General features: G+C 36.1%; 1 protein-coding gene and 1 long non-coding RNA gene across 15 annotated transcripts in view; both read right to left on the bottom strand.

Annotated features, from left to right (window-relative positions):
- Positions 1–928: 928 nt before the first annotated feature.
- LOC105348068 (filamin-A) overlaps positions 929–22,285 on the bottom strand; it is a 55,456-nt gene continuing 34,099 nt past the window's right edge. For 8 of the 14 annotated variants that reach the window (XM_066081259.1, XM_066081263.1, XM_066081262.1 and 5 more), the window contains 21 exons: positions 21,979–22,168; positions 21,551–21,798; positions 17,179–17,208; positions 12,196–12,237; positions 11,790–11,919; positions 11,373–11,513; positions 10,283–10,411; positions 9,554–9,727; positions 8,985–9,146; positions 8,377–8,580; positions 7,913–8,065; positions 7,225–7,353; positions 5,994–6,047; positions 5,410–5,574; positions 5,145–5,246; positions 4,633–4,901; positions 4,402–4,522; positions 4,142–4,312; positions 3,626–3,841; positions 3,084–3,281; positions 929–2,477 (listed from right to left, as the gene is read on the bottom strand). In XM_066081259.1, the coding sequence (XP_065937331.1) occupies positions 2,290–2,477; positions 3,084–3,281; positions 3,626–3,841; positions 4,142–4,312; positions 4,402–4,522; positions 4,633–4,901; positions 5,145–5,246; positions 5,410–5,574; positions 5,994–6,047; positions 7,225–7,353; positions 7,913–8,065; positions 8,377–8,580; positions 8,985–9,146; positions 9,554–9,727; positions 10,283–10,411; positions 11,373–11,513; positions 11,790–11,919; positions 12,196–12,237; positions 17,179–17,208; positions 21,551–21,798; positions 21,979–22,168 (3,216 nt within the window). In that variant the 3' untranslated portion in view covers positions 929–2,289. The remainder of the gene's footprint in view (positions 2,478–3,083; positions 3,282–3,625; positions 3,842–4,141; positions 4,313–4,401; positions 4,523–4,632; positions 4,902–5,144; positions 5,247–5,409; positions 5,575–5,993; positions 6,048–7,224; positions 7,354–7,912; positions 8,066–8,376; positions 8,581–8,984; positions 9,147–9,553; positions 9,728–10,282; positions 10,412–11,372; positions 11,514–11,789; positions 11,920–12,195; positions 12,238–17,178; positions 17,209–21,550; positions 21,799–21,978; positions 22,169–22,285) is intronic. The other 6 variants (XM_066081268.1, XM_066081273.1, XM_066081264.1 and 3 more) reach the window with 5 other exon arrangements.
- Positions 13,033–15,555, bottom strand: LOC117682970 (uncharacterized). The gene is made up of 2 exons (XR_010712782.1): positions 13,362–15,555; positions 13,033–13,086 (listed from the first exon to the last, which is right to left on the bottom strand). It is a non-coding gene; the product is annotated as an uncharacterized lncRNA (long non-coding RNA).

Below are 22,285 nucleotides of genomic sequence, written 5' to 3'. Positions count from 1 at the left end.
ACTCTGATAGCAACATCGTGTAACTGATTACCTAAAGATGAATATGTGTATATGTATATATTCAACAAGCAACATTTTAACAAGAAACTCCTTTCTTTGGTGATGTCCTTGACATTTTTCTATCATTTTATGTTTGAAATTGTTGTGCAATCCGGATTTTGTCTATTCCGAAAACCGACCACGATAAAATAATTAAAAGAACCGCTTTTATATAATAAGTGAGAATTATCTCCAGTAATCTTGACATTATAAATGAATACCCCCAGAGGATCCCAGAGGATAAACAATCCTGTAAATATCATCTTAATTGAATATATGTTGGGGTTTAAGGAGCTTTAAGGAGCTTCATTTACAAGAAATCATTGGCCAATCTCATCAAAAGCAGTTTAATCTTGTTACACAAAAGTAAAAGATAAATGTCTCGTCACATCAAAATTGACAGTTTCGTCATTTTAAAATTCATAAAATGTCGAGGAAGAGAGCTTTGTAGCAACCTCTAATGATACACGAGCTTGCTTTAGTTTTCCACTGGCTTGAAATAAACTTCGAGATCAACTGTGATGTTGTGGATATTGATTTCATCGCAAAAATCAAAAAAGCACTTAGAGACGTAGACAAAACTTGATGTCTAAAATCCTCAATATAGTTACTAAGTTACTCCTCAGTATTTATAAATCTCACTCTCTCTCTCTCTCTATGACTGAAGTCATGAGCGATACATAGTCTCTTTAAACTTTAACTATGGTTTATAGTGAATTACTGTACGACCAAGTCTTAAAAAGGCAGTAACTCTAAAAAAGTTTTAGAATAGAATTTTACGCAAAATATCACGGGTTGTGTTTCACTCCGCTGAAAGATATAAAAGTACTGATTTGTACTATAGAGAAGTTGTTCAATCTCTTGTTAAACCAATAAAAAATAAGATAAGTTTTGTACTTTTTCCTTAGATTTATTTTTTTATAATTCAGCATACACAAATAACATTAGCAACATAGTAGAAGTTCTTTTTCATATAAAGCATGCAACATCTAGTGTTTAAAAAAGTGTAAAGGGCAGGTAACTCTGATCAACTGTCGATCATGCGAAATAGGGTGGGGATAAGCCTATGAACTATAAGAGTTATTGAATATGCAGGACAAAATATGTACCCTTTAATATATAAATGCCATGGGTCATAAAAAGTTGTAAGAACAATTTCATCATATTTTTAAATGTAAAGCTGTATCAAAATAAACCAGTACATAATGATTTCGTAGAATCTACCTACTCTGTAAGATTGGGTCACTACCAACAATATTTTAAACTACTTTTTACACTAAATATCAAAAGTCTTAAAGAGAAATAAAATGTGTGTATACATAACATAACAAAAAGCAACATAGGATTACACTTCAGTAACAATTCAAATGAATAAAAAAAAAACAATAAAGATTGGGAAATTTGTTTATATCTCTGGCTATGTGTAATAATTGCACATAGATTTAAGGTAACAATCCATAAAAACCACGTAATATTGCATTCGTTAACATTTCAAAGTACATATATGACAATGATTACAAAGCATTTATTCTTTATTTTATATTATTATAATATATATACTCAACATACAAAATTCAACCATTTAAATCTTTGTACGCATATATAGTTTTAAGGAAGCACATGAATTCATTTCCATAGAAAATAATTGTAAATGAGTCCTACCCCCTACACAGTGACCTTGAGAGAGAGTTCTCTGACCTCTTGTTGTTATGGTAACTCTCTGGGTCACTCTGTGGGTCCCTAATGGCAAGATGGGTACATAGCACATCTATCAAAAGTGCACTTGAAACTCTTGCAATGCCCTCGATTCCAGAAAATATCACTTTTTTTTATCTTGACCAATTTCTGCCTCTCTGAAGATATTTTGAGCATTTGATCAAATGGACAAGTGTTAAGTAATATAACATGTATGTGCCTGCAAGCAGGGGATTCAATCTACTCAGGGATATAAGTACATTTGTTCTCACTTACTCAGATGATACAGTGTATTGCATACCTATTAAGCTATTTCAACAATTGCATAAAAGACTGAACATTTACTGTTTCCATGGAAACGTATCTACATTTGTTTCAGCACCATTTTGAAATAAGAACTTGTTCTGTGGCTTTCAGATCTTTTAAGTCTCGGTAATGACAATGCTACGTGTGACAGGAAACACAAAATGTCCATCGAAATGATGAAAAAATGAATATAAATATTACGCCACACATTAATTTGAAAAAAGAAAACACCTAGAGAAATGCTGTCATTTAGTCGACATGTACACAGAAGGGGCTGCCAGGGATTTGCTGATCGCCCCACTTGACCACGAGCATGTAGTCGCCGCGTTCACGGACAATATAGTTAATTTTATACACGTAACCTCCCTGGTTTTTGACACACAGTTCCTCACACGGTCCTTTGGGGCCCATCATTCCCACAAACATCATGTTGTTACCTGTAAATAGAGGTCAAAGGATCAGTCATCACTTCAAGTGGACATGAGTTGGACTGTAGAAGTACAAATTTTCGTTGGGTCAAAATTTCGTTGTTTTTAAATCAAAGATAATTTCGTTGGCATTTAATTTCGTCATATCATAATCCATTTATATTTACTAATTCCTGGGTTAAAATTTCGTAATGGACTTAGTTTCGTTGATTTATACTGCCAACGAAAATAACGAAATTAAATCCTCAACGAATATTTCTGCTTCTACAGTATCATGAGTATATAATTATACTTCATTAAAATATGTAGTCTTGTAAGTTTTGTCAACTGCAAGGCAAATAATAAAACATTGTTCATAACCATCCGAAACAAAAATCTTTAAAAAAGAAAATAAATATAACTCAAAATCTTTAAAAAAGAAAATAAATATAACTCATGTATGATTTCTTCCTGTTTTACATGTTCTAGAAAATTGATGTTAACACAACACATTGGTATCTATTCCTGTATTAAGCATGAACTATTTTAAATGATTATTTTCTATGAAGCTTCAATATTAAGTGTAACAAGCCCCCGACATTTACACTGGTTGACTGGTTGCCACTTCACACTTACCGGCCTGTGATGTGTCCACACTGAATGTGGCCTGCTTTCCACGGAAGGCTTTCTTCAGCCCATTTCCCTCGGCGGTACACCGGCTGGCGTCTGACTGGAACTTCTGAAGTCCGCTGAACTTGCTCATCACGCTGGTCTTGGTGACAGTTTCCACAACAACCGATGCTTGCTCATGGTATCCACTGGGTTTTCCTTGACCTTTAAAACACGATTCAGTATATTTACATGTCTTAATTTCTTATCTTTATAAACGAAGAAAAACATTAAGATCTTGTACGTCTTTTTTAACAAGTACTGTGGTTTCACCAATATTTGTTGATTATCAATCTTTGTAGATTTCATGGTTAAACTGGTCCACAAATTCAAACGTCTTTGAAGAGCAATTTCTAATAACGCTTTGTATTGATAAGATTCTTGTCCACAAATTTAGTCATCATTGAACTTGATTTTCATTAAATCCATGAAAACTGACACCATCATATATTGACAAAACCAGAGTTATGCAGGTAAAAAAAGATAATATAGTGTTTGAAGATGAATACCTTCAATCTTTGCCTTGAATGGGCTACCAGCGATATTGACTCCAGCATATCTAATGGTGATCATGTAGTCCCCAGGGGCGGTGGGACTGTAGGTAAACTCATAGCCCTCGTCCACCTCCTTACACTCTAGTTTGACCTTGGAGGGACCTTCAACAGTGACAGCCAGGGCACCTGCTCCAGCGTTGCAGGTATTGACCACAAACTTACAGGTCTGACCTACAAATGAATAAAAACTACTATACTGTGAGGTTCCAAGATTTTGTTCCAAAAAATTGTTTGAAACAACGGCCACAGAGTACATGTAATTAAACATAAGACAAAATAATATGCTTACTTAAAGTTATAAAAGATTGTTGGGTCAAAGATTTTTTTCAAATTGTTTAAACCAAAGGGCACAGAGTAATTGCACAAAAGTTGCTTTTTTGAAGTTACAGCAAATGGAGGTAGAGTAAAATTCAGCATCATTTATAGAATATATGTATACAAATTACAGATATGTGTATCAAGACCCCCTACCTGTCTGTCCGGTACGAAGTCCGTCTCCTGAGGCCGTCACCATTCCTGGGTCAGCGTCCACCTTACCCACCAGCACCCTGAATGGACTGTCTGGGATGTCACAGCCATCAAAGGTCACAAACACATTGTGTACTCCGTTCTCTCTGGGGATGAACCTCACTGCGTACTCTCCTGTAAAACAACAGTACATCATTGTGAAACTCTTACATTAACACATTATCTAATGGTTATTCTCACTAAATGTAAATGCTGACACCTACCATCATCAATTTCTTGAATAAGAGCCTCTTCTTCAGTTCCAGATGGGGAGATAACTCTAGCCCTAAGTTTTCCTTTGGAAGCACCATTGTAATTGACCACAAAAGCTGCTGGTTTTCCAACCTGAAAATATCAACATCATTCAATACAGAGTTCTAACATAGACCACAGTACTTGCAAAACAATTGTGTGTCAATACATGTTTCTCCATTTTTTCTCATTCCAACACTGACCTGTAGTCCCTTCTGTTGAAGTGCTGCCACGGACAGTTTACGAGCATCCCCAATGCTGGGGGTGATGTACACCTTGAAGGGGGATTCTGGGATATGCTCATCGTTGAATTTGACAGAGACCAGGTACTCGCCGGGCTCAGTTACGACATATTTAACACCACACGATCCGTCCTTACGATCGTCAAAGTCCAGCTCGGCCTTAGAGGGACCCTCCACAGCAATAGACAGACCCCCGGCTCCAGCTTCCCTGGTGTAGATGTTGAACTCACCTACAAATGTAAAGGATTTTTTTCGGTACAGTCAAAACCAAAACAATATAAAACAGGAGAATAAATAAGGCAAGAATTTCATGATTTTTCAAATGACAACTTCAAACTGACAAAACATTGCTTGGAATAAAATAAAACAGTTACATAGCTTATAAAGAAGACCAATCAATGGGCAATGCATGCTGCCTTATTTTATAATGTTTTATGCATAAAGAAATATGTCTGGGTTAGAATAAGACATACATGGCTGGTTGATTTCTCCCTTCTCCAGACCTGGCCCGGCAGCATGGACTTTGTGTGATCCACCTCCAGTGATAGGGCCAACGGTGAACTCAAATGGACTGCCTGTTATATAAACAGACCTTTATTAGCATTTAACAAAGTACATGTTAAACATTTCTTCTCAAAAGTTGTATAAAATCACTTTTCTTTTGTTTCCTAATGTCAGCTTCTACCAGAAAGTCAATACATGTAGTAAGCATGTTTTTGCTAATGACCTTGACCTTACCTGGGATGTGCATGTCCTTGTGCTTGACACTAACTGTGTGGACACCCATTTCCTTGGGGACGAACTTAATGCTGTAGTGGTTGTCATCCAGACTGACAATGTCACAGAGTTCTGTCAGGCCCGAGGGACTGGTGACTGAAGCGGTCATGTCGAAAGGACTGGTTCCTATAGACACAGAAACAGAGAACAAATTAGAGACCTTGTGATCACTGCCATGCAAAAATTTAAAAGACAATTTTGGGATAATCTATTTCAAGAATGTACACCAGGGTAGAATTCAAACACTGTTGGAATTGAAACTGAAACTAAAGGTCAAAAGTCACAACTGGGAAGACTAAAAACTAAACTAAAATTGGGTGGGGTGTTCTGTGTTTTAAAATGCATTCGTGATACACACAGATTCAATTCAAAAGCTTGGTTCAAGAAGACTTTATTGTTCAAAATGTTTTCTATATATAGGTCTGTCATCAATTGTGGTGATCTTGAAAACTGGAATTTTGCAGGATGACATAATAGGAAGGAGAAATCCACAAACATCTCCATGGTAACCACAACAAACAAATTACCATGGCAACTAGTTTTACCTGATGTTGTCTGAGTTTCTTCTTGATAATGAGCAAATCTCGCAAAGAATGCGACTAAAAATAAATAATGCACCACAGACTTTGAGACAAACATAAATACAACAATATCATCTTCAAAATTGATAAGAAAAGTACTGCGAGATGAAACAGTCATTAATCTTTCCGAAGTGTTCTACAAGCTACATTAGAGATTTCAATCCCGATTAACAGGCTTTGTATGATTATCAGGCACTGCATCAGAGCCTGCACCTACATCAGATATCTTAAGAATGCAGCGCAAAATGAAAGTTCATCTGGAGGGGGGGTTGAGTTCTGATCGCCTGCCAACATTCTACATAGAGCATCTTGTAGGGGATCACTGTAACAGACGGACAGATAGGAGAAGGTTCACTAGCAGATGAGCCTGCTATCGTAGCGGGGATTATGCAGCACACTTCAGGAATTTCACCAATTTCCTGAGGAGCACGTTCTTAGTTCTTAATTAGTTTGAGATTGTGTGATTGGTATTTATACATCTCACTCTTCAGCTCCTGGAAGTTTGCATATGTTGTAATCTGCCAATATGGAGTTTGTAAACATGGGACTTAGTGATAACTGTTTCCAATAAAATCCAACTTACATCAATCAATCTGTTCATCGACATAAATCTATTGAACAGTCACAACAAATGTTTTACACTGCAGGTAAATCTTCAACTTTTGGCCAGATTTCCTATGGCCTATCAAACATTTATACATTCTGAGACTATTGATGTAGTAGAAATCCTCTTGAGTTCTTGTGATGATTAAAGTGGCTGTTTGCTTTCCTTACCTCTTTCTTTTTCAATTATCATGTGCTTTTCTTTGAAGATCAATTAATTTTTTTCACAGAAGGCGGACTTATATTCCCAGAATAAATTGATCGAAGTCTTCTAATAAAGTGGGTTAATTAAGAATTGTACAAGATCTAATTTACTTTCTAACATTATTTTTAATTACTCCTATCTTTTAAATTAGAGTAACAACATATTTTGCATCATAATTAATAGATACCTCATCAGAAATTATTTTCCTGCATCAGAAGTGAAAAGTACAAACTCTTCTCCACTTGATAGATACTTATAAAATGCTTCAGCTTCTAAACTAATGATCGAAAATCAAAAATCTTTAAAGCTGTATGTAGTCTTGAAGTCCATTTTTTTAGTTATTTGTTGGAAGTATTTTCCAAGAACTCCAACTCGCATAGTACTGACCTGGAATTTTGAGACTGAGCTCGCACTGACTGCCAATGTGGGTAATGTCAGCCGCCTCACGGTGACGCGTAATTCTCTCCGTCATTCTTGAAGAGGGCTCACCTCCGACGGAAACATTGAATGGGGAACCTGAGAAAAACAAACAAAAAATCAGACTTCACTTAAAAAGAAAACCTTCAGCTCAAATAAACACCCTTAAAAGGAAGTTTTGATTAATTTGAAATAATGACAAACATGTAGGTAAAAAGAAAAACACATTGATGAATGTTAATTAACAAGTGTGACAGTTTGCATCAAATGATAAGGTCAGTAGAGTGCAGTCAAATTAAATAGAAAATCTACTGGGTAATTTATCCTTAAATGATAACATGTTAAGTCTTTTGTCTGTTAGTTCTTAAGTTGGACTGTTGGCAAATTATATGGCATTGGGCATAGATGTAGATAAATTTTATTTACTAGTATCTACATTTCAGGGGCAGTTTAGGGAGATTATTAAATTTTCATGTACAAAAGCTACTCCATATGATGAACTAGGCCTGGAATTATCTTTGTCCGTAATAGTTTGTGTCTTTTCAAAATGTAATTATATTTTTTTGTAGACTTTTTCAACTTAAATAGAAAATTTGATATTGATAATTTCAAATTGGTTAATGTTCACTAAAGAGAATCTTATGCTTAAGATTTTTACCTGGTACGTGTTCGTCGGAGAACTTGATGTTGATGATGTAGTTTCCGGGCTCGGTGGGTTTGTATGTGACGCGACATGACCCGTCCTCATTATCCAGGCACTCAATGTCTGCCTTGCTGGGACCCTCAATGGAGAGGCTCAGACCGCCGTAGCCTGTCAGGGTAAAAAACAAACAATTACATCATAGTCTCATATCTCCTATCAAGCAAATCGAATAAACTTTTTCATAGAAATAAGCGACATAAAATTTTTAATACAGTGAACCCACTTTTTATCCATGTCAATAGTCCTAAATATTCCTCACAATGAACCAGACAATACATGTTTAAATTTGTTACAAAATTTCATAATTACTGACTTGATATTAAAAAAATGTTGTCGCAATCCATTTTTTCAATTCATAATGAAAAAATAATCCTGAATAAAAAGTTGGTTTATGGTTGGCAGTTCATCTGGTCTCGTACCTGCATCTCTGGTGTCGACCATGAACTCGTTGATTTCGTTGGCCATGCCGTTCTGTAGACCCTCACCGGCCACTCGGACCTTGCTGGCATTGCCGAGTTCGCTCTCACCGACGATGATCTTGAATGGACTACCGTTAATGTGTTGTCCATTTCTGAAGACATTCACCAAGTGTTCTCCAACCTCACGAGGAGTGAAAGAAATTCCTGAAATCAAACATACAATCATAAAAAATTTTCTTGATAATTTTTCAAATTATTGCCAAATATGACAGTACTACCGGGTAAATTTAAGTCATAAAACAAAAAAAAAAATGGCCATTACAAAGCGAATAAGACAAATGCAAAACATGGCCAAAGCAAACACTCTAAACTTAATTCACATGTAATTTTATTCCCTTACTTCTCTGAATTCACTATAAACTGATCAGTTATATATACTAATATATATATATACATGTACACGAATAACAAATCAAAATAGTTTGTACCTGACACTTCACTTTAAATGTGTCTCCCTGTATGTAATCTACAGTTTTACAGCCCCACTGGACATTTCAGAATAAATCCTTACTTGATCTACAGTGTTACAACCCCCCTGTGACCCCTACCTAGATGTCCGTTGGCCAGGCGTTTGAGCAGACAGGGCTCCTCGCGGCCCGAAGGTGAGCGGATACTAGCGGTCAGATTGTTGATGTCCTGCTCCATGACCTTCAGCGACACCTCACTGCTTCGACCAATCTGTGCCTTTCTACGGGGCTCGCCGGCGGTTGCTGAGTAAACAGGAAGTGTGGCATCGTTAATTGAAAACATGTGAGAGCGATGACAGGAAAATGTTCTTATATATTATTAATTACATCATCACAGCTATCAACTCAACAATTGGAAGAAAAAAATGTCAGACCAATATTTTCTGAAAAATACAGTCATATAGATATTTCCCCACTAAGATACTCTTAGTGGGGAAAGAGTCAGTAGAGCTTTTCCCAATTTTGAAAAGAATGTCAATCTTTTAATGCTAAACACCTTAATATATAAATGGGAAAGACTGAAATCACAAACATCCCATACAAGGAGATGTTACAACTGATTTTGGCATTGAATGGATTTTTTTATAAAAAAACACCTTTTTAAATGGCGTAGAGCTAGCTAAAATCTCGTTCTAAATAAAAGGACTTACGACTGATCTTGGCGGTGAAGGGAGAGCCTGCGATGTGACTGTCAGCGAACTTGACCGAGACGTTGTATTCTCCCGGGGCGGTGGGGACGTAACCCACAGTACAGGTTCCATCACCGTTGTCCACACATTTGATCTCTGTCTTAGAGGGACCCTCAATAGCCAGAGAAAGTCCACCTAAAACAAGAAATCACACACTTGAGTTAGTACCTCATGGAACGGCTCCTTATTGCTACACAAGTATGTTGGTTTTTATGATGAGTTATTTAATGAATTCCTGTGCATTTCCATCTACCAGAAGTTGGTTTTTATCCTCTTTTATGACTTATATCAATCAGGAGAACTTTTCCTCCACAGAGATATCTCTAACTTAAAATAATTAATACATGTTTACCTTTCTGCCTTAATCCACTTTATTCCAAGAAAAAATATACAGAATCTCTTTCTCACACAAAAGGTTAACGTACAGTTGTACACACACAATTATTGTAATACTCTGAAGAAAATCTGAACGTGTTTATCTATAACATGCCGCTATCTGATAAGTTAAAATGTCAGTGTAATTATGGAAAATATCTATTTTCTTTCTTACAGAAAGCTTGATTACCTAATGAATGATATTAACAGAGAATAAGAGATAGTTGTTAATTGAATGACATTGTCTTTTCTTTCGTCTACCTCATTTAGCTGTCATTGGGTTTCTATGGTAACAATTCATAAACAAGTCCTTACCTGCACCAGCATCTTTGGTTACTATGGTGAATTCTGCCGGTTCGTTGACGATTCCGTGACAGAGGCCTGGACCGTAAGCAGTCACATGACCACTGTTGATGGCATCAACATGGAATTTGAATGGACTTCCTAAAAATACACACACAAAAATAATTATTATCCTTTATCTTTCAATGACAACGACCTGAATCAAAGTGTCAAATCCAATATTCTACTCTACAAAGGAAGTTTTTTGTCATCCATGGAATTCAAACGATTTCAAAGATTTGAGGCACTAGAACCTCCGAAGCATGCATAATTGTAAAAATAAAATGTATGATATCTTCACAAAACAATCACAAATAAACCCCCCTCCCTCCCCTAGAGTCCAAATAATGAAAGAAGCTGTGAAACACTGGACCTGGTTGGTGATCGAGTGTGAAGCTAAACCTCTGTCTTCTCCTGTGGGTCTCCATTTCCTAGCCACTCTCCCTCTCAGTGATGCCTTTAACAGGCTCCAGTAACATTCGCTATCAGTTCAATACAATTTGGCAACAAGCTCTCCCCTTTTCCCTTTCTACCATTTCTGCAGTTAGCCAGCAACCATTCCACAGAGATAAGCAGGAGAACTCTACATTGTCAGAATGCTGGGCCTCCTATCAGATACCTGCTTTATCTATCTATTTCCATAGATCAATCTCCCCAGGGTAGGGTTTTTAATCTCTTTCTGCATGTGTTAATTGTATAAACCCCCCATACCTTGCATATCTACCTTTGATACGAAAATTTCTAAGAAGGAAAACTATAAACATATACACCTGATAATAACTTTAACAGAAACATAATCCGTAATGAAATATCATTAGATTTTACAAAGTTATCTTTGCCTATACTGGGCAGCAATATGTCGAAGATTGCAGGGCTCATAATGGCTACATAAAACTGAGAGTATTAATACCTCTTAAAATGCTCAAGTGAAACATCATGCTTGCTTCTTAAAAACTCTGTAAAATTTCCCTTTTTGTTGGAGATACAAGTAACACCCACACACAATAAGCAGACCACCGCCAAAGAAACTACTGGATCCCTACTATAGACTTTCTTTTCTCACCTTCAATGTCGTCGTTGTTGTATTTGACATAGAGTTCGTGAAGCCCAATCTCGGTGGGCTGGTATCTAACGGTAACGGTGCCATCTTTGTTGTCCTGGATTTTGGGATAGGCTTTCTTGCCTGAAGGCATGACTACATATGCTGCAGAACAAACAAGGTGCATTGAAAATAATCAGAAATAATGAAATATGACTTGTTTTAAGATTACTTCTCTCATTAAAAAAGTGCTTAACTCAAAAAATGCAATTGATTGAAAAGTAATTAAGAGGTCCTTGCAGTAACATTTTGTTTGAAGCACTTATACTTAACAAAGAAATGAGAAATCACAGCATATAATGTGGAACTATGATTTGAATTTTAATGAACAATGATTCCTGTGAAACCAAGGGAAGCACCACTTTTTATTTTCTGACTTACCAGACACAAAGTTGAAAATGGGTCCGACAGGAATACGGATATCCACGGGTTGGAAGAGGCCTGCTCCGGGGGCACCTGCGTGTACAGCGTCCACAGTGTCAGGGCTGATCAGATCCTCTGTGGCCCCCACCTGTAAACAAGGGAAACAACTCTGTAACACCCAGCAAATCCATAGTAGACATATATACGTTTAGTTACCTCCCTTTCAAAGATGGCTGTCATGCTTTCATGTGCAACATGAGGATCCATGATTCGTTTTAATCCTTATAGATATTATTTTTGTCACTATTTTATACTGAGAAGTAAAGAAATGACATGCTACTATCACAGAATTGCTCGAGTCATGCTGTTATGGGGTGGCTTGAGTCGACTCGAGCCCCCTTTGTTAGTGTGGATTAGAACTTACCTGATCCTCTAGGTATTTCTCATACTCCTCTGGACTAACAGCCTAAATAACAAACAAATGCCAGTCAGCAATCTCATGCAATAGAACTTACATGCAGCCCAGCAGTACACAGTTTGGAAGCACTCTAGTCTAAGAATAGGTTTTCTTTCTTTTTTTGTTCACTCTTACAGGGACTAATACTGAAATTTTTTTATGAAAACCTTACCTGCCTTTCCCAGAAATTTTCTGCCAAATTATTTTCATGATTTCTAAAAGATCAAGCCTTAAGGACCCAAAATTCTAGATTTAAGACCTCATTCCCATATATTCTCCCAAAATGACATTCCACCCCCTCCCCCGTTCTATTTGTACTGCCGAGCTATCAAAGTGAATAAAGCGTATCAAAAAATCAAGTGAAGTCGTAAGTAAAGCATTAAGATACATACATTAACTATAATTATATATAATATCTAGTCTGCTGCAAAACAAAGCAATGGTTAACAGATGCCACAGACTGGAAATGTTCTAGTTCACATCCAGTACTACCTCATCATAGTTTGTGTTAAAACATTGAGTATACATTATTATGATTTAAAGTAACACTGTCGTATTAAAACATCAGTTTGCCATAGCAATAACCATATATGAACAAAGTTTACAATATCAAATATGCTTGTACAGTACTGCACAAATACCAGCTAGTTGGTAAAAAAAATTTATTTAATCATCATGACATCTTCATAAACTACACATCACAATGCATGGATTCCCTCCTCCCAATTTACAATAATTTTTGGGTTCCATTATACAATGTACCAAGCTATGATTTTTATAATCACAGTATGCTTTTTTTAAAAAAAATATAGTGAATTGCCAAAGCCAAAATCCTCGCCATCACAAAAATATTTTTGCCTAGAAACAAATAAAAGTAAAAATTAGCAGGAGAGCATTTTGGCAAAGGTCCTGCTGGTGAAATCATATTTCTAAAATATACAATAAACATAGTTCATCTGCAGGAATATTTTCCAGACCAGAATATTATTGCATTGCCAGATGCACAGTTAAAGAATTCAATGTGAATCAATTTTATCTTCTGTTTTAAGATTTTAAGTAAATGCATTTTCTCAGGATGAAAATGTACAAAAACCTTCATAACGAGGTTCAAAACAACTGCAGAAGAGTCACACCTTTGTAAAACAGAGATATCGATGGTATCACCATCGAGTGTGTATTGAATATCACAACATCAGCAGGCAGACAAAACAGCATACCAGAGCCTCAAGATAACCTCGTTATGTGGAGTCATGATACCCTGATGATCCATTTAGTACAGGACTCGTAACATAAAATCTCAACATCTCGAAGACCACCGAGCATCTGGATTTAACCCAAAGCTTTTCTCTTGACCCCTTTTTTTGCTTTTGAATTTTTTTTAACTTATTCAGGAAAAGATGTACACGGGTCTGCAAAAGATAAAGGGGAAACAACTCCAAGGCTTTAAATTACTTCACAAAAATTTTGATTGCACAGGCAGACCTGATGTAGATGAGATACTTATCCAAGCTTATTACCATCACTTTTCATCTTTTTTATGTATATTCAATGCTTTGGAGATAGCAGATCATCAAAAAAAAAATGAAATGCAAGTGTTAGATGTAGATGGGGGGGGGGGGGGGGGGGCCTACTGGGAATCACTCGGTAGCAATGCAAAGCTTATCAGACCATGGAAAAAGTGAAGCATTTATGAAAATCAGAGCTGAAATTACTTTCCTATCTTAACGGCTTTCAAAAGTAGTTTACAAAGATAAGAATGACCAACTAGGAAGGAATATGAGGAGAGATAAGACAGACACACAGACTGTAAATGTTGTTAGGAAAAAGAGCCTCAAAATATAAAAAATAAAATCTTTGGCTGCATCAATCAGACACCACTTCATGAAGTTGCAAAACATTAAAAGTAAATATATCAATCGAGTCACTCTCACCTTCAATCCCCTCATTTTGAATTCTCTCTCTCTCTCTCTCTCTCTCTCTCTCTCTCTCTCAAAAATCAAAAAATTTTAACCAAATAATATACAATTACACAAATAATCATAATTTGTGGAGCCATCTTCTACAGTATTTAAAGCAGCACCCTGCTGTATTTAATGGCCTAATAAACTACCTTTTATTAAGAAGAGTCTGACAAGGGGAGATAATTCAATACCCCGTGGTCTTTCAGACCCAGATTGGACAGATATAGGCCCCTTGAAGTCATACTGAACTACAAGGAAGGAATTATCAATCAATCAAGCCCTATAAACATCAACCCAGTTAGATAACTTAATATGACCTAAAAGTACAATATACTTCAAAATGATTCAAACATATTCATATGTAGGTTCAACAAATTAAGGTATTTAAGGCTATCATAGAGTTAATAAAACAAACCAAGTATATCAAAATACATGTATCTTAATCAAAATGTTTTGGAAATTTTCTAACACAGTACACCAAAAAAAAAAACCCAGTAATTAATAGTTAAGAGGCAAAAAAGCTAAAACTGCCAGCTTGAAAACCACTGAGTTGGTGCCATTGTGCATTGATGTTTTGGGGTACCTTCATTGAAATTATCTATTAAATGAAATTTTTGCTATTCCTACTAATAAAATTCCTGATAGGCTTGTTTCCATGGATGTACATCAAATACAGACATGTTTGAAACATCATCTATAATCCATCACTATCAAGTGACTTTCATTAGGAGTTCTAAGTGATTTTATGCATGTGCGAAACTGATAAGTTCTTCTGAATCAACCATCAAAATGATTTCCATCTTGATTCAAGGGGTCTGTATCTATTATCAAGTGAGATAAACTATAAACATCTCTCTCTCTCTCTCTCTCTCTCTCTCTCTCTCTCTCTCTCTCTCTCTCTCTCTCTCTCTCGCTCGCTCTCTCTCTCTCTCTCTCTCTCTCTCTCATGAATGCTTTTCCAGAGATTCTATGAAATAGTTTTAAAATTCTACTAAATAGACCTCTTACCTTTCTTTAGTTTGGAGACATTGGAGACAAGATCAAAATCGTGAATAAATTAATTCCAATACGCTCCTATCTTCTTGAAAAAATTCAACTTTCCAAATGAAAGTTAAATTTAAAAATGGATATCTCCAAATTGAATATTTAATGGAACAAAAAAATTCCAAGGAATTCTGACTTTAAGATTCATCACTGAAGCAATTGATCAGCTGAATGTCTAAAACTTCATTGTGCCTAAAAACTATATAAAGGATATATCCATTTGAACTGGAATTCAAACACCCAGTATTTTTAATAATTATAAAAATCTTCCTAACACATCCATCAAATTTTCAAGGGACATAATCCAAGCAACGATGGGGCTACTTACAACAACAATATTCTCCAACTTCCACTGCAGAAAATCCGTGGTATCTCGGAGGCAAACGCTATGATACACCAACCTTGAATTTTACAAATTGAGTAAAATGGTTGAAATGCTTTGGCTGGGAATTCAAGCCTGTCAGTCAATTATCCTAGGGGGCTGTGTACTTGCCAAATCTCGGGCCTTTTAAAGCCAGCCTGTGATTGGCTACATTACTCATGACATCACCCAGCCACTAGAGGGCGCTAACAGCTGCCGGTCAGCTTCTGTATCAGTGTAGACCCCTGCCCCACAGGCTCCCATGCTCCTGTCATCAGCATTTTAATTGTGTTTGCCTCTATCACTCCCCTCCTCTTAATCACAAACGAATCGCCCCCCCCCCCCCATTTCTTTTATTTCTGACCGATATTAACGGAACTCACTTTATTAAAGAGAATACTTAAGAGAAATGTTCTTGAACAATTATATCTTTAGTACATGATATAATATGCTCTAGTTTCAAAGTGAAACATGTGGAGAAGGGAATATCGTATAATATGAAAACATTTTGAAAATCATAACTTAAAAACAAGAACTTGGCACCATTATTAAACTTTCTTGTTCCTTCAGAGGTTTACTCATAAGTTATATAATAAGTTAAACAAATTCCATGAAAAATTAGAACATCTAGATGGAACTAATTAAAGCTAGTCAAAAGAGATATCACCAATAATCGTAAAAATTATGTAATACCTGCATCGCATTAAAGGAAACTGATTACTTGAAATTATTACATCACTATCACCTCGTTCTGTAATGACTAAATTCACAGGAAACGGATTGGAGAATTTGATTTTCTGCTGTGAATTTCTGTCCCTAATTCCAAGCTTGCTGAGATAGGCATTTAGCAATTGTGAGATGCCCTAGCTTCTACATGTTCTACCAGGTGTTTTCTGTTTGTTTTGAATCTAATGTTTGGGTCCAAAAATGAAGGGAAAAAATTACCTCTATAGTAATTTAAAATCTTAATTTATACCTAATTAATACATGTCTTTTATTTTCATTCCTGCATAATTTTTTCTTTTATCTTGGTGGAGGTGATATCATATAATTGATATACACACACACACATATACATATATACATTTCCAGACATTTACAAACGGCAAAACCACTGTTAGCATAGAATAGGGGCCTGCATAACAGCGCACAAGTATGAGAGCATTATCCAGTTGTGTGGTGTTAGACCAATGAACAATATGTCATGGCATTATAGGTACAGATGCACTTAACAAGTGAAATCAGTAAAAGCAGATAATAGAAGAAATTTGTTAGCGGGATATTCTTATGGCAAATTCATTCATCATCAGAAACTGTGGAGAGTTCAAATTGATTATACATGTATACACTTTAATGAAATTTGGGATGCTCAAACTTCATGGGGGATATTTGTCTTTCTCTCTCCATGAGTTTCTTTGCATTTAAAGTATTTTCACTTTTCTTGTAGACATTACAGTCTTTTTTTGTCCATTTTTTGTATATGTAGAAAGTTTTGTTCCCATGCAAGTGGCAGCCATATTTTGGATGCATATAATATGAATACATACAATAAAAAAACTTGTGAAAATACTCTGAACATCTTACCGAAATGGACCAATCATTACTAGTAAGAACCTAATTGAAAAATACAAAAGTAATAAAATGATAATGAAATATAAAAGTTGAATATATATATTACAAAATACATGAATTTTTTTCTTTTAATGAGTGGTGATAAATGAATTATTTTCCACATCTCAAAAAATATAAATATATCTGATACATCACAGGGTCCAGCAAGCAAATTTATTTCCTCTATATAACAGGTATAAGTGTCCTATAAAGATTTTTGCCCTCAACATTCTTTTATTATCATAACCATACCTACACCACAAATGAATATAATATCAGAAACAAGTCATGATATTTCAAATGACACAAAAAAAGAAAAAGCTCCTCCAACAACCTAGCTAAATTTGGGTAGGCTGATGCGATCTAAACCAGACAAGATTTTACCCACAGTACCAAACAATATTTCTATGCAAAGGACCAAAACAACAAGACAACATTTGCCTAGGCCAAACAACAGTACCCCAACAGGTGTGACAGACAACTAGACAACATATGCCTAGGCTAAACAACAGTACCCCAACAGGTGTGACAGACAACTAGACAACTGGGACACTGAATGGACCAACAATAACAGTGGGAACAGTGACACAGGTCACAGTCCCTGCTGTACATGTACTGCAGCAAACTGTCCATTCTTATCAGAACTTAACATTTATCTCAATGAACAAGACTCATTTTTCAAGAAAGAGAACACATGAATGCCAGAATCATTCCTCCCTGTTGTCTGTTAACAGATTAACCTCTAGACAGTTAATTCTCTCTTGTCCAAATTTTTTTCATAATCTTAACAAGTTTCAATTACTGCAAGACCAAACTGACAGCATGACAAAGGGGCCAAGAAGCCAAAGAAACTGGGTGACCTTAACAAATATGTACATGTAAGAAGACATGCTTTTAGTTTTTTAGTCTTAAAGAATCCTTTTCTCGAGATAAAAAGTTATCTAGTATAAAGTCATTGAGATCAGAGTATGTAGCACTGCAGAACAGCCTAACTGATACCCTTACAGATTTGACTTGCTGCAAACTCAAATGAACCAATGAAGAACAATGAAGTCTCTAATTGAATCAAGTGATAATTACTGAAATGAACCCTGAGTGTCATTGGGTTTAATATCTGAGGTATATTTAATCTCTATTCAGAGAGAGACAGAGACAGAGACAAAGAGAAATATCAATCAAATATTAATTTAGAGAACTACAGTTAGAATATTTATTTGCTAATATTTGAAAAGTTTTCAGTTTACCCCAGTTCCTTTTTTATTCTGTACATGTTCTATAAAATTGTGGATATGCAGCTGCCATCCATTTCATAACACAATGTAAATGCAGTTGGTGGTTGAGGAAATCAGGCAGACGGCATGTTTTAGACATTAAAACCAAATCTGCTTCATTTGAGATATCATAACGCCCATCATCCATGCCAGTCACAACATGGACGTATATCACTCACTTCTCTTTACTTTCTCACAAATGTCAAAAAAAAGATGGATAAAAAGCAACCCTCCAAAACATTTCACACCCAAAAACTACAAAGATATAAATACACATAGTAGAGGGACATTAATTTTGTGCAATGTCTGAGTTAGTGTGATTCACTCCAGCTTAAGAATGGCAGTGAATCGAACCTTATCAACATGGAGCCATGCAATTCCCTATCTTTGGCAGGAGTTTCTTACTGATGAAACAAAAGGCAGACCCATAGACAACAATTAGTCTGTAATTGACAGAGAATTAAGACAACAGAGACTTCAGGGCAGGAACAAGACTGCTTATGCTGCCTCTTTGACCCAGGAACGTTTGAGATGAACAATATTAAGTTCTTGCCCTCCCTAAACAAGCCGGAACTCTACAATGAGCAGATGAATTCCATTTCCTCCGCTACAGAAAAAAATCTCTCCTACATTACAACCCTTTCATTCCTTGCCTTAAACATGAATTACAACAACTTATGATTTTATTTATATGAAACTAATGCATGTACATGAAATCATGTAGCGTGGGATCTATTAGAAACTGTGGAGGGCCAAGAATATGTGTTCCTCATAGTCACTGGAAAGTAACTTATTTATCTTTAATACTGGTATTTACCAATGTTGTTTTTCTTTGTTTTTGTAAACTTTTTCAAAACATGGCATTGCTTTTTCTGTGAGAAAACAGTGCTTACATCTATTTGAACAAACACAGATGAAAGTCTCCTAATTAGATGGCTATTCTGTAGAACAGTAGCACCTGAACAAATTTAAACTTGTTGTTTCTAAGAAAAACTGAATTTAAGCTATCTTAAAGCTCCCTTTAGCTTTGTAGAAATAAATTGCCTCTACTACGGAACTCTTGCAAATGTCTATCAACGATCTCGGTCGGACAGAGAGAAGAAAGCCTGCCCTTGTCTGCAACAGAACTGTATCAAATACCTACATTTATCTTCATCTAATAGATCATTTACCAGCCTCCCCAAAATAAGTCATTGCTGCTATTTATAGGTACACATTTTTGGAACCTATCCTAAGCATATGCTTCACAAATAACAAATATTTCTGCTTTCTTCTTCATCATCTAACATACTTAATTCAATTAGGTGCTTGTTTCATATTGCTTCCAAGAACATGAAAATCTGTTTAATACCACAAATTACTGAGTATCTCTGTGTAATATTCTCAGGCTACAAAGAAACAACATGGACCATAACCTAGCTACCGTAGTTTCAAGTTTGTTTTCATTCATTAATTGGGTATATGAAAATTATCGGTTGTGCATAAAATGTTTATTTTAGGGAGATTCATTAATTTGAAACTCTTCATATCTGATATTTGACGGTGAATGTTCTGGAAAACAGGAAATATTTAAATGTCAACAAAGCATGCTGGGAATTCTTTTGACTAAACTTCATCCCTTCCTCTCCATCAAAAAATCCCAGCATCTTAACAAGCCAATCAATTACCTAAGAACAAAATTTGGCTGGCCCTGCAAATACTACAACATTTTTAAGCCCAGCTTTCAAAGCAATGTATTTCCGTGCAATCCTACATAAAGCTATGACATGGAGGTTTGCCGATTCTTCACATTTTGTAAGTCTTGCTCATACACATACAGTCACTACTTAGCTATGACTGACTAAAGGCCATCATCTTTGATTTTAATGTTTATCTGCCCTTTAACTGATGAATCGTGAATGTATACGGATAATCTTGACTTGTTCACAAATGAGCACAGCTCAATGATGATGGGAGTTTTCACTCAATCACTTTGTCTGCACTGTAAATTGATCACTTTAAGCAGTAGAAGTAAGGTACTACAATATTGTTTAGACTACCAACTCCACTTTCCAATGTTTGTGCTTGTAAATTCTCACATAAACAAGAACCCTTAGAACCATGTCTTCACATTCCGGCGGCTTGTTAGTCCAATTTACTTGGAATTTTCATCAGCAATCACAAATTTTGAGATTATACATTTTATCTTAACAAAACACACAAACCACCCAAAGAACTGCCTCAACTCGTCTTAAATGGAGAGAAATGGCCTTCAACACATAGCGTTAAGTAGGAAATTGTTTTTGAAGTAAAGACTGAACATTTTGTTATCTCATGCAGAGGGTTCAACCTCCTCATCACATGCAATACAACATGCAGACAGTCCAGCTCATGGCCACTGGATTGTTATCCTAGAAATGTGGCCGCAACAAGACCACCCTAAAATCTGTTTCAAACCCTGTCTCTAAGATACAATGCAAGCTACAATGACAACAGAAATCTGTCGACACTACAGCAATTTGTGAGCATTAACTCACTGCCAATGTTGATGCAAGATCATTAGAATTTTAAAAATTTCATTGTTTGTGCCAACATAGCAAAAATTTAGACCTTGAGAAATAGTTCTTGACTAGCTGCTCATCATGTGCAGGAAAGCTTTCCATTTGTTCTACTTGTTTTTGGTGTCTGGTTAACAACTTGGGGATTTAATCATTAATCAGTTCAAGAATATTTTATAATGATTTAGAGATTTCTAGACAAATCGGCTAATTGGATATAAAAATTCACATATCATTCATGATAAGACCATGATATATCTACTGAAAGTGACAAAATAACAACTGCTTGTTTTGAAATTTGAACTAAAAATTAATGAACCCTTTGGACATCCAACTTCGTATCTCTAAAAGCTAACATACATTTCAAATGTCATGCATTTTGGCATCACAAAAAATCCCATTTCATTCAAACCTCACACTCTTTATCTTTCAATAATAAACAAAGCATTACAAAATTATACAAGAGGCAGTGGCTCCGGAAGATAAAAGCCACCGTCCTTGACCCACTTTGTGGTCATGACCTTGACCCCATCTTACCTGGACGTCGTACTCTCCGCCGGGCACGCTCTGTCCACCAAACTTGATGTTGATGGTGTAGGCTCCCATCATCTGGGGGGTGAACAGGATGCTGAATGTTCCGTCTGGATTCTCCACGATGTCAATATCGATGTCGTTGCCGCTGGGGCTGCGGATGCGACAGGTGACCTTACCATCACCGGCCTGGGAGGCGTCCACACAAATTACAGTCTCCTTGTTGACAGGGACAGTTGTGTTCTCCAGACCATCTGTTAAAAAATAGAAAACACAAATTTGACGCTATGAGCTTGTAACCTTTAACTATTTTACACCCCTCTACAATCAACAAGAGTGCCTTTGGTCTTTCAACAATATTAAACAGACACTAGGGAGTTTTATCCAATGATACTGGATATTTGTATCTGGTTTATAAGAGAGCATGAATTTACCTGTAATTCTACATTTGGTGGCGTCACCCACGGGATAGGCATTGACCTTGAGTGGGGTGTTGGGCACCACTTGACCTCCAAAGCGGATCAGGATCTCGTAAGTTCCAAGGTCATCTGGGACGTAGGACACAGTGAATGTGCCATCTCCATTGTCCACAATGTGTGGGTGGGCATAAGTACCGTCTGGTCTCTGTACAGAAAATTCAGAGAATATGATTTGTTAATGCAATACAGCTTTATAAATCAAATCTCATACATCTGATAAAACAAATCCAAGAATTTTTAGTTTTGTTAAATGTAGGTACAT

The sequence above is a fragment of the Magallana gigas genome, chromosome 4 (genome assembly GCF_963853765.1).
Source record: "Magallana gigas chromosome 4, xbMagGiga1.1, whole genome shotgun sequence".
Taxonomy (NCBI): domain Eukaryota; kingdom Metazoa; phylum Mollusca; class Bivalvia; order Ostreida; family Ostreidae; genus Magallana; species Magallana gigas.
The sequence above is the reverse complement of the archived record's forward strand: the minus strand, read 5'-3'. Positions and strand labels throughout refer to the sequence as shown.